Source organism: Haliotis rufescens, unplaced genomic scaffold, assembly GCF_023055435.1.
Source record: "Haliotis rufescens isolate VD_foot unplaced genomic scaffold, xgHalRufe1.0.p SCAF_20, whole genome shotgun sequence".
NCBI lineage: Eukaryota > Metazoa > Mollusca > Gastropoda > Lepetellida > Haliotidae > Haliotis > Haliotis rufescens.
The window spans coordinates 3,226,294-3,243,397 of NW_025963891.1; the positions used below are offsets into that span (position 1 = coordinate 3,226,294).

At 40.6% G+C, this 17,104-nt stretch overlaps 1 protein-coding gene across 3 annotated transcripts in view; it reads left to right on the top strand.

Annotated features, from left to right (window-relative positions):
• Positions 1-16,854, top strand: part of LOC124142707 (neuronal acetylcholine receptor subunit alpha-10-like) — a 36,870-nt gene extending 20,016 nt beyond the window's left edge. For 2 of the 3 annotated variants that reach the window (XM_046511295.2, XM_046511296.2), the window contains exons 5-8: positions 3,796-4,250; positions 8,512-8,598; positions 8,914-9,029; positions 9,951-16,854. In XM_046511295.2, the coding sequence (XP_046367251.2) occupies positions 3,796-4,250; positions 8,512-8,598; positions 8,914-9,029; positions 9,951-10,439 (1,147 nt within the window). In that variant the 3' untranslated portion in view covers positions 10,440-16,854. The remainder of the gene's footprint in view (positions 1-3,795; positions 4,251-8,511; positions 8,599-8,913; positions 9,030-9,950) is intronic. The other variant, XR_007222512.1, reaches the window with a different exon arrangement.
• The last annotated feature ends 250 nt before the right edge of the window (positions 16,855-17,104 follow it).

The following is a 17,104-nucleotide window of genomic DNA, read 5'->3' on the forward strand; positions in this document are numbered from 1 at the left end:
TGAGTGAATAGAATATGGGATATTTAACTAATCAGGTGCCAGCGTTCCTAAAGTACTGGACTTCATTTCTGTACCATCTCGTTTGGGAAATTTTGATTAGCAAATGAAATCTTCGATGGTATTTTCTTTAGTCTGTAGATGCCATGACACTCAGAAACGAGAGGATGTATAATCTCACCGATATAATGGCGAGGCCTTCCCTTTCTGCATTAGGAACTCGTCGTTTTATTTCGTTTTCGAGAGACAGATATTTAGATATGCTGCACCCTCTCGTACCGTCAATTTGGAAACATCGACGCTTATTGACTAATTGGACTAAATTCCCCTTCCGCGACGTCCTATGGAGGTGTCCTCATACCTGTTTCGAAGTAACATATCTGATTTGAATGAAATTGTAAAATAGCACCACATAACTCGTAACAAGCTAAAAATATATGAGGCAATAAATGTCTAAATGTCGAGGTTATTATAAATCAGTGAGTGTCGACGACTTCAGCTGTCCGTTTCTTCAATGAACCAAATACAAAGTATCTTCAGCTTCAGATATACAACTTCATCAAGTGGTGCTGGAGATAAGCTTCTGTTCAATGAATGAAGGCGTTTATTGAAGTGTCTACTGAAATAATTGAAGCGTTGTAATGCATACATTTAGTGTCTTTATTGTTATTCCAACTTAAACTCTCGGGATTGACTAGGTCCCCGCTACACCCAACTTCCGAGATTGACTCGGTCCCCAATACCCCCAACTTCCGGGATGGACTGGGTCCCCACTACCCCCAACTTCAGGGATGAACTAGGTCCCCACAACCTCCAACTTCCGGGATGGACCAGGTCCCCATTACAGCCAACTTCCGGGTTTACTAGGTCCCCACTACCCCCAACTTCCTTGATTGACTAGGTCCCCACTACCCCAAACTTCCGGGATTGACTAGCTCCCCACTAAAGCCAATTTCCGGGATGGACTAGGTCCCTACTCCCCCTATCTTCCGGGATAGACCAGGTGTGCAGTATCCCCAACATCAAGGATAGACAAGGTCCCCACTACCCCCAATTTCAGGGAAGGATTAGTTCTTGTGTATTCCAAACTTCAGGGATGGACTAAATCCCCAGTACCCCCAAAATTCGAGAAGAAAATGGGCCCCAGTACCCCCATTGTCCGTGATGGGCAAGATCCCAAGTACCCCAAGCAACTAACTAACGAGGAAGTTGTGGTTTCAATGTATGGTGCCATCTTGCCTCGACGGTGTTGCTGACTCTTCTATCTTCTAATTACCAATCAAACATTATTTGATAATCAACAAAATGTTAGAAAAGAGAAACTGGGTTTTATACAAGTGCACTTAAGAACAAAGACATCACATCATTATGTTGGAGATTAAAACAGAAACTTTAAAGTGTGCATGGCTATATTATTAACAAAGTTTCCCACTCCTCGTGGCTTCTATTAACTGTAGACTAATGACGTCAGTCACCTCAGCCTACTATCCCATACATGCCTAACTAATTTATCTCTGTGGCCCAATGCATATAAGTTTTAATTTAAGGGGCAAAACCAATCATCATGATTGTTTTTGATGTCACAGCGACAACGTTTACAACATGGCGACGGCTAAGTTTATTTGTTTCAAACGGAAACATGTTTTCCTGTTTACAATTTTCATGATACATGAAATGTTCTGTGGTAAAACGGTTCAAAGGCGTAATTTGTGTCCAGATAAGGCAAATCGATTTGTAAATAGGTTTGAAAGTAGGTAAATGCCAATGTTGGTACACTCTTCAGCTGCACAAGAGTGTTATTGCGAGACTGTTTGGAAAAGATTCCACTAAACAAAGAGTATTCCTTCACACCCAGCCATTAGCCATCCGAGGGGGCGACAAGTATCTAGTAGCGAAACGCTTTGATGCCGCCACTTGTCGAGTACGTGCGTACCATGGTTCAAATAACAGTTGTAGACGTTGAAGTATCCGAATGTGTTTTAATATACAAATATAGACTCGCTAAGGGTTGTCAGTTGTTTGAAGATGTTGACAGACAGGTATAAGGAAACGATAAACACATGTTTTTCAGAACATCCAACCCGTCCACAGAATTATATTTTGTCAGGAACACATTTTTAGGGATCTACATCCTTCGATAAACACTGTATACATATACACTGCCACTTGTACATGCTTGTGTGAACGCTCTGTGGTAACACCTGTGGCATGATCGGATAGTCCCTTATGAAGTTTTGTATCACAAAGGTGAACATTGGTAAAATCATTGGATCCGTTTCCTGGGTTGATTAATGTCATACTGACCATATGAGATTCATACAATTGACTCATTCTTCGAAACCATTGCAGCTATGCAGATGTATATGTATTCAGTTATTTATTGTCGATCCTTGAGCCAATGCAACTACAACATTAGTCATTGTGTACTTCCTGAATGAAGACTTCCTGGTTACGTTAGAAATATAGCTTACAATGGAAGAGAATATATGGATGCCTCATGCCATTCATTCACCTGATGAAGGAGCAAGCATATGCTCCAAAACGTTGTGTTCCTCATAATAAAGAAGTTGACATCCATATATTCTCATCCTTAAGTGTATCACTTCTAAATGCCTTTCAAAGACCTAATATAGCTTACGTGTTAAGGCAAATTGTGTTCCTGCAAATTGTGTTTTTCTTGACAGTAAACGTTTCTTTAACATAAAAAATAAATTAACCGGGGATTAAAATCGAAGATATTGTTACCAAAATACCAAGGAAGCTGACACTTTTATTAATGATTGATTATGACAATACTTAGTTTACGTTCGTAAGAGGCATCATGATTGGCCATTAACTATGATCTATGTAGATGACTTGAAGACATTTATAAATCCGGTAACTTCATCATGAATGGAATTTTTCCAAAGTGTTAAAATGTAAAGCCATAGAAGACTGGGGTATATATTTTTATAGCTGGAAGTTCTGAATTCACAAAGTATTCTTTTGGACATACTGATTGTGAAAGAAGAAAATGAAGCGCTCTGCTTAAAAAAGTTTATATATTTTTATGAAAGGAGTAAATTTAAATCCTCTGAAAATACATATGTAGGTGATTATGTTGTTATCAGTGTGTACACGAGTCTGCTAAAGTTGCTTGCATATAAATTAAATTGCCTGATTTCTGCTGTCCCAGATTTCCCTTCCACACTGCTTTCTCAGTATATACCTACAAGAACTGTCAGATCAGAAAACCAGATGTTCCTTCAAGTCCCAAGACCCAAACTCAAATCCATTGGTCACAGGGCGTCCAACTTCACTTGTTCTATTCTCTGTAACTCTTCTTCTTCTTCCGAAGGGCAAATGAACTATTTTGAATGTGACTTCATTCCACAGTATGCTTAAGTTATCTCAGCAAAATTCATGTATATGATGTATAACAGTCACGTAGTGTTCGCACAAGAAGGCATCTGAAAAATAACAATATAGGTCGTGTAAGGTGAGCTACAAATTCCCTGGCTCCATAGGCGTTTGGAAGGTTTGTGCTGACACTGACATTATTAGCACTGATACATGTTGGCAGATTTATACATATGTATGGAGATCCGACCTACATCTCGTTTCCAGCCGATAGAGTAACCAGTTTTCAAAACTAGCGAATATCCAAACTGCATATTATTACTACCTTTACCTGACTAGTAGCAAACACTGAAAATATATATTATTCCATTTGGATTATTGCAGTAAATAGATAAAATAATGTCATTATTGTCCAAACTGTTCAGTGCAGTACCTAACATCTGATGTTTCTATTCCCAGTGCTGACCATCGCCTGGACGAGCAGCGCAAGTCCCTGTGTGTGTTCCACCACGATGGCCAGATACTGTGGATGCCCCAGGCTGTGTACCGCAGTTCCTGCCAAATTGACGTGACCAAATTTCCATTCGATGTACAATCTTGTCATTTGAAATTTGGGTCGTGGACCTACAATGGACATAAGATAGATGTGGTTTTCTTTGCCAATAAAGACTACATAGATCTCACTGAGTACGTGACTAGTAACGCCTGGAAGATCATCGATGTGCCTGCTAATAAAAACATCAAGTACTACAGCTGCTGCCCTGAGCCTTATGTGGACCTGACCTTCAGTTTGATCTTCCAGAGACGAGCCACCCTGTATAACTACATCCTGATCCTGCCGTGTGTCCTTCTCACCTCCATCACCCTCATCCTCTTCTGGATTCCCCCAGAATCACCCGCAAAGATGCAACTTGGTAATGCCATATTTTATACATTATTATGCTACTATTTTCACGTACGTTAAATGCACGATAAGCCACAGTTTTATAATCTTCTTACATCGTAAACCAAATAGGTGTGATTCGTTAAACATATTTTCATGCTTTTTCTTATTGTTGTTATTTACCCATGTATTGTACCATACTCACTCACTAACTCAATAGGGAAATAAGTAACAGAACAAAGGATAGTACTGTCGGACAATACTGTAGTACTTGATATGTATTTAGCTATATACTGTCGTATAGAAGCATCTGTACAATTCGGTATGTGCGTCTCTTTTTTTTCAACATGCTTCTTCCTGAAAGGTTTATCCTTTCATTGCACCAGATGTAGAGAGTAATCGTTGCCTTCCTTCACACGTGCATGATAGTGATACTTCAAATACAACATTGTCCAATATTCTATCATATTTCGATTAATGTAAATGTATATTACATACCCATTCACTCACTGTCACGTTTGATTGATGGTAGTATTTTGACCACATGCATGTCTGCAGTCAATGGAATAATTCATCTAATACACCTGGGTATATTACGAGCCTAATATCATTTGACACTTTAGACATTTTTGATAAATGCAACTAATCTACAAATTTAACTACCACCCCATGTTCACGGGAATCTCGCTGTACAGGCATCCTAATTGAGGTGGTGGATGCGAATATTGGAACGAAACAACACTGAAATATAAAACACATTACTTTAATGCGAATGCCTTCTTTATTCTTGGACGCTATATTCTCCTTTTCATCATAACATATTATCATTACATACATAGTCATAATGTTGGCAAGTTCAGCAAAGCTAAGGAGGCCATGTGCTTCTTGAATTCAGATTCACGGTGAACTCACATCGCTACATAGCTCCTTTGTAAGTGCATAAATAGCATATAAATATATCTTAGCATTAATGTTTTGGAACGGAAATCGAAAGTGAGAATAACTAATATAAAAGAAAATCCTTGTTAATTCTGACATGGTAATAGTTATCACCATGTGGATCTGTAACTGAACTGAAGAGAAAATGACATATTTGATGAGGTCGATAAACAGCGCACAGTGTCATGAAAAATACAGATCAGTGTAGCAAAGTTTCTTTATTGATGTCTTCTGTGATGATTAAACTGGTTTTCCCTGACGAAGCCTCTCAATAAACATTAACTTGAAAGAGATGTAAACATGAAAATTCACTTTCGCAAATGAATGTAGTGTCGTGTTATTTTGCCATCGATAACGTCTACGAGGCCATGTGTTATGTGTTTTTTATGGAATGTATAATGTACCATTTAATTAGGGGATATTCAGCTTCATATACGAAGGGATTAAACAGAAGGAAATCAGCTATAGGGAACAAATGCTTGCCCGTTATGAGGTGTTGGAAGGAGTTTACCTGTCGCTGTATAATGTTCTTTGTGGATATTGCCTTTTTAAGGACGCCATTGCAAAATATTTGGAAATAACTTTGTATTCTCGAGCTGTTTCTTCTCGCTAGAGGAGAAATATCATCTGTGACGCATACGCCCAAGTAGCAGCATGTGTATGTTTGTACAAATGAAATACCCGTAGAACAGGCAAATAACCATGATGTCATCAAAACAGCAACAGAAAAAACACAAACATTATCACTTTCTTTAAGTTTGAAGTTTTGAATGATGATCTGAACAGCCGTTTTGTTTATATGTCCTGAAACTGTGTCTAGGCTTCCTTTTGTCTAAGACAGATGTGAACACCAATCTAAATGATGTGTTGATATAATTATGTTTTCTACTCAGTGGGATGTGTAAATATGCTTCTGTCCATTATTGATGTATATAAACATATACACTTCGGACTGAATGGTGTGTGTATTAAAACCTCTTTCTGAATGGTGTGTATATAAACGTCTGTCTGAATGGTGTGTATATATATTTCTATCAGAATGGTGTGTATATATAGTTTTGTCCGAATGATGTCTATATACATACTTCTGTCTGACTGATGTTTTTGTGTATACTTCTGTCTGAATGATGAGTATATACAGACTTCTATCTGAATGATGTCAATATATACTTATGTCTAAATGATGTGTGTATATACTTCTGTCTGAATGATGTCTATATCTACTTCTGTCTGAATGATGTCTATATCTACTTCTGTCTGAATGATGTCTATATCTACTTATATCTGAATGATGTCTATATCTACTTCTGTCTGAATGATGTCTATATCTACTTCTGTCTGAATGATGTCTATATCTACTTCTGTCTGAATGATGTGAAAATATACTTCTGTCTGAATGATGAATGGTGTGTGTATACATTATGATATACTTCTGTCTGAATAGTATGTACATATACTTCTGTCTGAATGATGTACATGATGTGTAAAGAAATTCACAAAATAATAACACGACAAGGATTGTTCTCCTGCATGTTTCACCTTTATCTTCAGGGAGAAGTCACATGGAAAGACATGTAGCAGAGGAATCCGTATATATATACACTTCTGTCTGAATGGTGTATACCTGTCTGAATGATGTGGATATGAAGACTTCTGTCTGAATTTTCTGAATTCTGAATAATATATGACTGATGTGTACAAGTACCTTGGTCTGCATGATGCCTATACTTGCTTCGTCTGAGTAATGTGCATATCTACTTCTGTCTGCATATGCTTCTGTATCTAACGGGGAGTGTATATGCTTCAGTCTCTCTGAAATGATATGTATGTAACATTCTATGTTCAAGGGATTTGTATTTATGCGCCTGCCAGTGAGTGATGTGTACATATGTTTCTGCCTGTCAGGATTTTTGTATTTGATGCTGTCTCTAACAGATAACTTGCCGCCATTTCTTTTAGAAGTTCCCCCAGACATTTCGACATATCAGTTTTTATCAGCTCACCTTGCGCGAAGGCAACGTGAGCTTATGTCCCTTTACATTTGTGTACATTTTTCTTTGACCCTCTTCTTCACCTATGAACGTGAAGCAATGTATGATACGGAAGTTTGTATCATTTTGCATTTTCATTCTGATAAGCTGGATCTCTTTTGCACAACATCAGTTATACTCGATTTCATAAACTGAACCTCTCCCCAAAACAGTGCAGCAATAGTTTGAATCTTTGAAGAGACGTTACGGTTCTTGGCCGCACTTTTGATTGTGATTTTTGCGCCCTTTCGTAATCCAAATTAAACGCCGAGGAAGCCAAATTAGATGTCATCACCTTCATCCCCGGCACTGCTCCAGCAGCAGAGCGGAAACTGTGCAGGGATGTTGAACCTATGGTCTTTCTTCCGTTTGGGAACACGTGTACTATCCGTCATCAGACATGGCGGCCACGATCGCCCTTCGTTAAGATAAAAATAACCAATAAATTTAGTAATGTTTGAGGCTCTTCTCCATCACTGCCCATACATCTAAAAACAGTGTGTGAATGATAACTTACCATAAGTAGTTCAGGCATAGCTAAGGCATCAGCATCGTCATTCAACTTCAATCGTTGTAACCGATATTGGGAAAACACCATTATCGACGTCTTCCCTCGAACCGTGTAATGAATTTGGTTGAAACATGTGCTGGGTGCTCATGATCATAAATGGACTCAATGTTTCAAGGTTATCCAGATTAGGAGAATTAGTGCTTGATTTTCGAAGAAGGCATAACAACAGAAATTTCATGTTAACAAAATCACATGAAGTGCGTTTACATCACGAAATGATATATCTAATATATATAATGTTTACGAGTATTTCAAATAATAGTGTTGACTTTGGGAATTATACGTTGCACTACTGGCAAGGTTCTACATGACGAAGGTCGGTAAAGTATTCGCCGATAAATGAATCTTCATTGATGCATATCTGTGGCACTAATTATAAACATACCTGTAATATTATATGCAGTGGTTTTGGTTCACTAAGACCTTCGGCTATGAACACATTCATAGATGCACACAAACGCAAATAACGTCCATTTTTCCCTGATTTGAAGTCATTTTTCAAACAGATCAAAGTTAGTCCTTAAATTATGAGACCACTGGATTCTTTATGCTTGTGTGCATATAAAAAAAGTTGATAGGAAACCTAATTGGTGTGAAGCCAGTATTTCAACAGATATAGCATGCGCGAGACCGGTTAGTGTTTCCTCAGAATGCTTGCTTCAGTTTACAAATATAGATTTAGTCAGGTGAGCTACAAATCATTTTTTCTACTGTGTTCAGTGTGCAACAGTTTATATTCCTTTTCTATGCAGGTCTTACCATCTTCATAGCCTTTTTCATCCTGCTGAAACTTTTGGAGAAAAATTTGCCACCCGGTACAACGAAAATGCCGGTACTAGGTAATGTTTTTCATTTAAAATAGTGCAAGGTGCATGGTTGGTAATGTGAGCATGACATATATTACTTTTACGAATTACTGCAAAATACTTACTATAGATATTATTAATGTGTTACTGTAAACCATTTTCATAAAACTTATAATTTTTCCGGCATATGCATTGAGGAACGTGAAAATATGTGTATGCCTTTTTAAGATGATTGTATTGGAGAACTGTAATATTTCTCCTGGAACGTGTCAAGGAATCCCGTACCATTTCCCTTCAGAGGGTTGTGACGGTATTTCACAATATGTGATCATGTATGTGTCGTTGTAGGTATCTACTACTGCCTCAACATGGTGATCATTACTCTGTCCTCCTTCCTCAACGTTCTGGTGGTCAACCTTGCAGCATATGGTCAGCGTGCTAACCTTCCCGCCCCTGCAAAATCTGTAAGTCGTAATCCACATACCACCTCACTGTATAAGTATACCTCATGCCATCTGAATAGAAGTATATCACATGCCATCGGACTGTATAAGTATACCACATGCCACCTGACTGTATAAGTATATCACATGCCATCGGACTGTATAAGTATACCACATGCCACCTGACTGTATAAGTATACCACATGCCATCTGACTGTATAAGTATACCACATGCCATCTGACTGTATAAGTATATCACATGCCATCGGACTGTATAAGTATACCACATGCCACCTGACTGTATAAGTATACCACATGCCATCTGACTGTATAAGTATACCACATGCCATCTGACTGTATAAGTATATCACATGCCATCGGACTGTATAGGTACACCACATGCCACCTCACTGAATACGTATACCACATGCCATCTGACTATCACTAATCCACATGCCATCTGACCGTATCACTAATCCACATGCCATCTGACTGTATAAGTACACCACATGCTATCTGACGGTATAAGTACACCACATGCCATCTGACTCTGTCGCTATATGGCTGAAATATTGCCGATGTAAAATAGAATTGAAATTAACGTCATCTGACTCACTAATCCACATTAACTTTGACTATATAAGTATACCACATTACACCTGACTGTGTAACCAATCCACATGCCATCTGACTGCATAAGTCTACATGCCATTTGTTTATATATGTGCACCTCATACTAGTTTACTGTACCTGTTCACTACATGTGATCTACTTCTTACACTGGATACTACATAGTATCGCGCCCTATCAATATACCACATGTCCAATTTCTCAACACGTGTTATCTTGTCCTTTTGAATCACATATCATGTTGCACTATTCTAATGCAAAAGTCGATATGGTATATGTTCTATGGGTAAAAACCTCTTCCCTGTGTTGCAGGTACTGTTTGACGTGTGTGCAAAGGTCCTCCTGATGAACGATCTAGTGCGGCCCTTCAAACCGGATTCCTCCAAACCAGCGACAATCGTGAAAGACAAACTGGGAGAAATTGACAACAAGTGGAGCGATGATCCAATGGCGTCGACGGAGGTTCTCGTGCACCTGCAGAAAGAATCCAATCTAGCTCCGCCCCCGGGGCCACCCGTGGACAACACGTTACGTCAATCAACGGGACTCTTGGTCGCCATTGACACAAAACTATCGGACTTGCGCGACTTCATACAGGGGCACAAGCAGCGCCTTTCCGACAAGGACAAGCGGGAGCGCCTCGTGAAAGAATGGAAGGCTATTGCCCTCATTCTGGACAGAATCTTCTTTGTTATATACTTTGGCATTATCGTTGCATCACTTGCTGTCATCATTCCAATCATCACCTTCAGTGGCCAGTACACGAACACGACACTGGCAGAGGCTTTGCCACATACGTGAGAATCGTTGTCTCTGAATTCTTTCTGAAAACATTTCCACCAGATGCCAAATTGCTTCATGGTTTTGTCTAAAATGTTAAGGTGGATAACATGATGTTTACGAACTCTTCCAAACATAATGACAATAGTTAGATATGCATATATATTTATGTAGCGGTATCATTATGTAAAAGATCGTTTATGCATAAAAATAACTCATGCATCATTGAAACATCTTTATATACACCAGTGCGTTCGTTATGTATTGTCTTTAAGCAAGCAAACGCTTGAGAATGAGGTGATAAAAGTTGACATTTTAAGGTAAGGTGATACGTTGATCCACAATGTATAGAGAGACATGTATTTAAAAATGGTGCACAAGAACATTGGTTTTGAAGAAATTCATAAATAGGTATCCAAGATGTGCCTACCATTGTGCCAGTCTTAACGTCAGGCAACTGGAAGGACATAGTCACTTGATTCGATCCTAAGATTCTATTTAAGCATGATCAAAGATAACCACAGGCACAGACAGATGGACACAACTGCATATGTGACATAGCTGGTAACTATACAACCTATATGACAACACCACACGGCCAGGCACGCGCACAGGCACAGGAAGATGGACGAACCAATATCTCCGATACGTTGTGTTGTGATCTCGACAAGCTATATGACAACACCACACGCCCAGGAACAGGAAGATGGACGAAGCAATGTCCCTTCTATGTTGTGTTGCGATCTCTACAAGTTCTATGACAACACCACACTCACAGGCACAGGAAGATGGACGAAGCAATGTCCCTTCTATGTTGTGTTGTGATCACTACAAGCTCTACGACAACACCACACTCACAGGCACAGGAAGATGGACGAATAAATATCCCTTCTATGTTGTGTTGTGATCACTACAAGCTCTACGACAACACCACACTCACAGGCACAGGAAGATGGACGAATAAATATCCCTTCTATGTTGTGTTGTGATCTCTACAAGTTCTATGACAACACCACACTCACAGGCACAGGAAGATGGACGAAGCAATGTCCCTTCTATGTTGTGTTGTGATCACTACAAGCTCTACGACAACACCACACTCACAGGCACAGGAAGATGGACGAATAAATATCCCTTCTATGTTGTGTTGTGATCTCTACAAGTTCTACGACAACACCACACTCACAGGCACTGGACGATGGACGAATAAATATCCCTTCTATGTTGTGTTGCGATCACTACAAGCTCTATTACAACACCACACTCACAGGCACAGGAAGATGGACGAATAAATATCCCTTCTATGTTGTGTTGTGATCACTACAAGCTCTACGACAACACCACACTCACAGGCACAGGACGATGGACGAAGCAATGTCCCTTCTATGTTGTGTTGTGATCACTACAAGCTCTACGACAACACCACACTCACAGGCACAGGACGATGGACGAAGCAATGTCCCTTCTATGTTGTGTTGCGATCTCTACAAGTTCTATGACAACACCACACTCACAGGCACAGGACGATGGACGAATAAATATCCCTTCTATGTTGTGTTGTGATCTCTACAAGTTCTATGACAACACCACACTCACAGGCACAGGAAGATGGACGAAGCAATGTCCCTTCTATGTTGTGTTGTGATCACTACAAGCTCTACGACAACACCACACTCACAGGCACAGGAAGATGGACGAAGCAATGTCCCTTCTATGTTGTGTTGTGATCACTACAAGCTCTACGACAACACCACACTCACAGGCACGGGAAGATGGACGAATAAATATCCCTTCTATGTTGTGTTGTGATCTCTACAAGTTCTACGACAACACCACACTCACAGGCACAGGACGATGGACGAATAAATATCCCTTCTATGTTGTGTTGCGATCACTACAAGCTCTATTACAACACCACACTCACAGGCACAGGAAGATGGACGAATAAATATCCCTTCTATGTTGTGTTGTGATCACTACAAGCTCTACGACAACACCACACTCACAGGCACAGGACGATGGACGAAGCAATGTCCCTTCTATGTTGTGTTGTGATCACTACAAGCTCTACGACAACACCACACTCACAGGCACAGGACGATGGACGAAGCAATGTCCCTTCTATGTTGTGTTGCGATCTCTACAAGTTCTATGACAACACCACACTCACAGGCACAGGACGATGGACGAAGCAATGTCCCTTCTATGTTGTGTTGTGATCACTACAAGCTCTACGACAACACCACACTCACAGGCACAGGACGATGGACGAAGCAATGTCCCTTCTATGTTGTGTTGCGATCTCTACAAGTTCTATGACAACACCACACTCACAGGCACAGGACGATGGACGAAGCAGTGTCCCTTCTGTGTTGTGTTGCGATCACTACAAGCTCTACGACAACACCACACTCACAGGCACAGGACGATGGACGAAGCAGTATTCTCAAAACGTGTGTTGTGATCTCTACAAGCTCTATGACAAAAGCACACACCCAGACACAGGAAGATTGACTTACCTATATCCCCGATACGCTGCGTTGTGATCTACACAAGCCAACACCACAGGCACAGACATATGGACACACCCACATCTACGAACAATGTACTGTTGTCTGTACATTCAAACTACATGCGACAGGCACAGGCAGATGGAGTTATAGACCTCGGCACCTATACAATACAGGCTTTTTGATAACTGATGGACACCCTGCAGTATCTACCGTAACCAATGTGCATTATCCAGAACCGAAGCTGAAAGGGTTGGGAAGGGATATGGGTCCTTCCCTCTTCTAATCGCAAGACCGGGTATAATACGGGGCCTGCTACTTCTACTGATCAACTTTTTATAAGTGAATTATAATAACATTTTTTTACAAATGACGTTTTTCCATTTTAGTTAGCCATATTCTTGTCATCAAATTGATTGTGTGCCATAACTTTTCCGTGGAGTCTTTTACATATTCTAGCAACTAGATAAAGAACATTACGTTTACTAATTCTTTCTTCGGACACTCTTACATATTACTTATAACTTAGTGGGTGATGTAGATAAATCTAACATTATAACACTTTATAGCTTAATGTGAAACGCCCTAAATCTGGACAGTAGCATTCTCAGGGAGTCGTCCAGTTAAATAATTGTTCGAGTTTGTCCGAATCATGGCAATCAGTGTATACATGTAAGCGCACCAAGTAGTTACCATCCGGGGTGTGGGGTTTTGGTATCGACAGGGTCCAGATTACTGAGGTTTATGGTGATAGAAGTAGCCCAAGGGTAATGATTTCAATGGGTACAATATCAATTCTGATGTTAGCGTTGATACAACGCTGTAGATGTATTATTGCCTGACATTGATGTAAGTGTTTATACAAGGATGTAGATGTGTTATCGCTTGACACTGATATGTGTATTTCATAGGGAGGGGCCATCTGATGTTGGCCTTGACATCATATATTACACGGGGGATGGAAATAACATGGCACTTTGATGTAGTATACGGTATTTTGTGTTCATAGAACATTAATAATCAGTTTATCATTTAAGCACCTATATAAGTCACATGGACCCAGGGCACTTTGCCCCTGAGGATATGAATAAAACAAGGCCCTGCACACAGTAATTGGTCAGCTCTAGAACAATAAGACAAACACTCTGTAAACTTGACAATTGCAGATCTTGGGGCTCTGTGTATATTAACTGGTCAGCTCTAGATCACAAGTCAAACATACTGGACAAATCTGAGCCGTGTAATTCTTCGGACAGTCTTCGGACAGTCTTCGGACAGTTTTCGGACAATCTTCGGACAGAGAACTGTCACCCTGACATTTGTTCAAGGAGACGGGACCGGTCAGCAGATGGTTCCGATGTGTAAACACAGTTCAGTTGCGATTCCATATCTACGACGAGGCCGTGTTTCTTATTATGGAACTGTGTATATTGATGGTATAACCTCTCTCTAAGCTGCTATTCAGTTATTCAACATTCTACGTTAAATGTCTGTATGTACGCTTTATTCCTTGGAGACAAGCAATTGAGATATACAGCGCGAAATTCTTTGTTTCCGCTAGAACAGTAAATCATGTGCTTCAACATTCCTAGATTTCTTTCCGATAAGTTCCGATGTTTTAGTTATTCATTTGCCGAGCATACCGTATTGCAGTCTGTCATACTTAGCTGCCACTGTGCCTCAACGCCCACCCACACCACCTCCACCCACCCCTTCTCCACGCACCCACAACGCCCACCATCCCCTCTCAACGCACCCACACCACCCAGTCAGCCCGGTCAGTCTTTCTCAGTAACAATTTTATGATGCGGTCGTTCTTATCCGTTGCCATATCTTACATCACTCTTAGCGACGTTAGGGTCCTTATCACACATATCTCTGTCCGACCTCTTTGGGTCCTCATCACACATCACTCTGTCCGACATCTGTGAATCCTTATCACACATCACTCTGTCCGACATCTGTGAGTCCTTATCACACATCACTCTGTCCGACATCTGCGGTATCTGTGACACATCAGCGGGTTCATGTCACACATCACTTAGTCCAACATCTGCGGGTTTATATCACACATCACTCTGACCGACATGTGTTGGTTCATTTCATACATTACTTTACCTGACAACTGAGGGTTACAATTACACATCACGTTTCCAAACATCTGCGGTTCAAATCATACATTACACTCTCCGTCATTTGCGGATTCATATCAAACATCAATTTACCCGACATCTGCGGGGTTCATAACACACATTGCTTTACCCGACATCTGCGGGTGCATATCACACATTGCTTTATCCGACATCTTCGGGTTCAGATCACACATTACTTTACCCGACATCTGCGGGTGCATATCTCACATTACTTTACCCATTATCTGCGGGTTCATATGACACATCGCTTTACCCGACATCTGCGGGTTCATATCACACATTGCTTTACCCGACATCGGCGGATTCATATCCTACATTGCTTTACCCGACATCTGTGGGTTTATATCACACATCGCTTTACCCGACATCGGCGGGTTCATATCACACATTACGTTACCCATTATCTGCGGGTTCATATCCTACATTGCTTTAACCGACATCTGCGGGTTCATATCCTACATTGCTTTAACCGACATCTGCGGGTTCATATCACACATTGCTTTAACCGACATCTGCGGGTTCATATCACACATTGCTTTTACCGACATCTGTGGGTTTATTTCACACATTGCTTTACCCGACATCTCAGGGTTTATTTCACATATTGCTCTACCCGACATCTGCGGGTTCATATCACACATTGCTTTACCCGACATCTGCGGGTTCATATAACACATTGCTTTACCCATCATCTGCGGGTTCATATCACACATTGCTTTACCCGACAACTGCGGGTTCATATCACATATTGCTTTACCCGACCTATGTGGGTTCATATCACAAGTAACTCTGTCCGTCATCTGCGGGTTCATATCACACCCGTCCTTCGTTACCATGTCATACAAATCTTCATTATCCGTCCTTTTCAGCATAATATCGCAATACAATATCACGCATATCACACAATCCACTATCACACATCCCACACATTAAGATATCACACATCCCACACGTTACAATATCCCACATCCCACACAAAACAATGTCACACATCACACTCAGTACAATATCACATATATCACACAATACACGTTACCATGTGAAAGATTAAACACAATACCACGACGACGAGATATGTTAGCCCGTGGATATTTCAACTGTTAATACAAATAGTACTCCAACACAATTCCCCCCATCATCAAATCTGTATCACGTAAAACTCCGCAGTATACCTGACATTTACCACGACACCATATCCTGACCCATGACACCCTGTCGTATGATATAATTTGGACGCCAGACAACCTGTACTCTACTACCATATGTCACAACACAATGCGCCGTGTGCAATGTAAAACCCAAGACACCCTGTGTTGAACTGCCGAACACCACAACACACCCTGCTTTATGCAATATTTAGTCTCAAGACAACCTATTTTACACACGGACCCCTGTCGTACACTATTATCCGGACAATGCGCCCTTTCCTACACCATCCTTATGGCAGACACTATTGTATGCTGTCATATGTCACAAGTCACCCGGTCATCACCATTGCAAGACATCCTGCCCAATACTACCATGTGCCTCAAAACGCCATGTCCTATACTTTGCTGTATACTATCATTTAACTGAAGACACCCTGTCCTGATCTGTCTTGTGTCACAACACACCCTGTCCTACTCGACTATGTGGCTCGATTCACTTTGTCCTATAACCCATGTCTGTATGCATGTCACTCGGAGCACTTTACCACCAACACTTGCCAAAGATCACATTATTGCTGATTATGTATCATACTTGCAAAACAGTTATTAAATGGTGCTAGATCTACTCCATGTATTTGTCCTTCCTCTGTAGTGTGCTACAGGTATAATCCGTGGGTTAGACTTGGTCCCCAGTAATCTATGCTAGTCGTCATACGGGAATAGGTTGGTCAGGCTCGGTGGCTTGGTTGAAGGCTTGTCAGCGTACCCAAGCGATGTGGACCATTGCTTATAATATAAATCACTGGATTCAGATTCGATTATTCACAGGCTGCCGTCATATACCTGGGATATATGAGTGCGGTATTAAACACCAA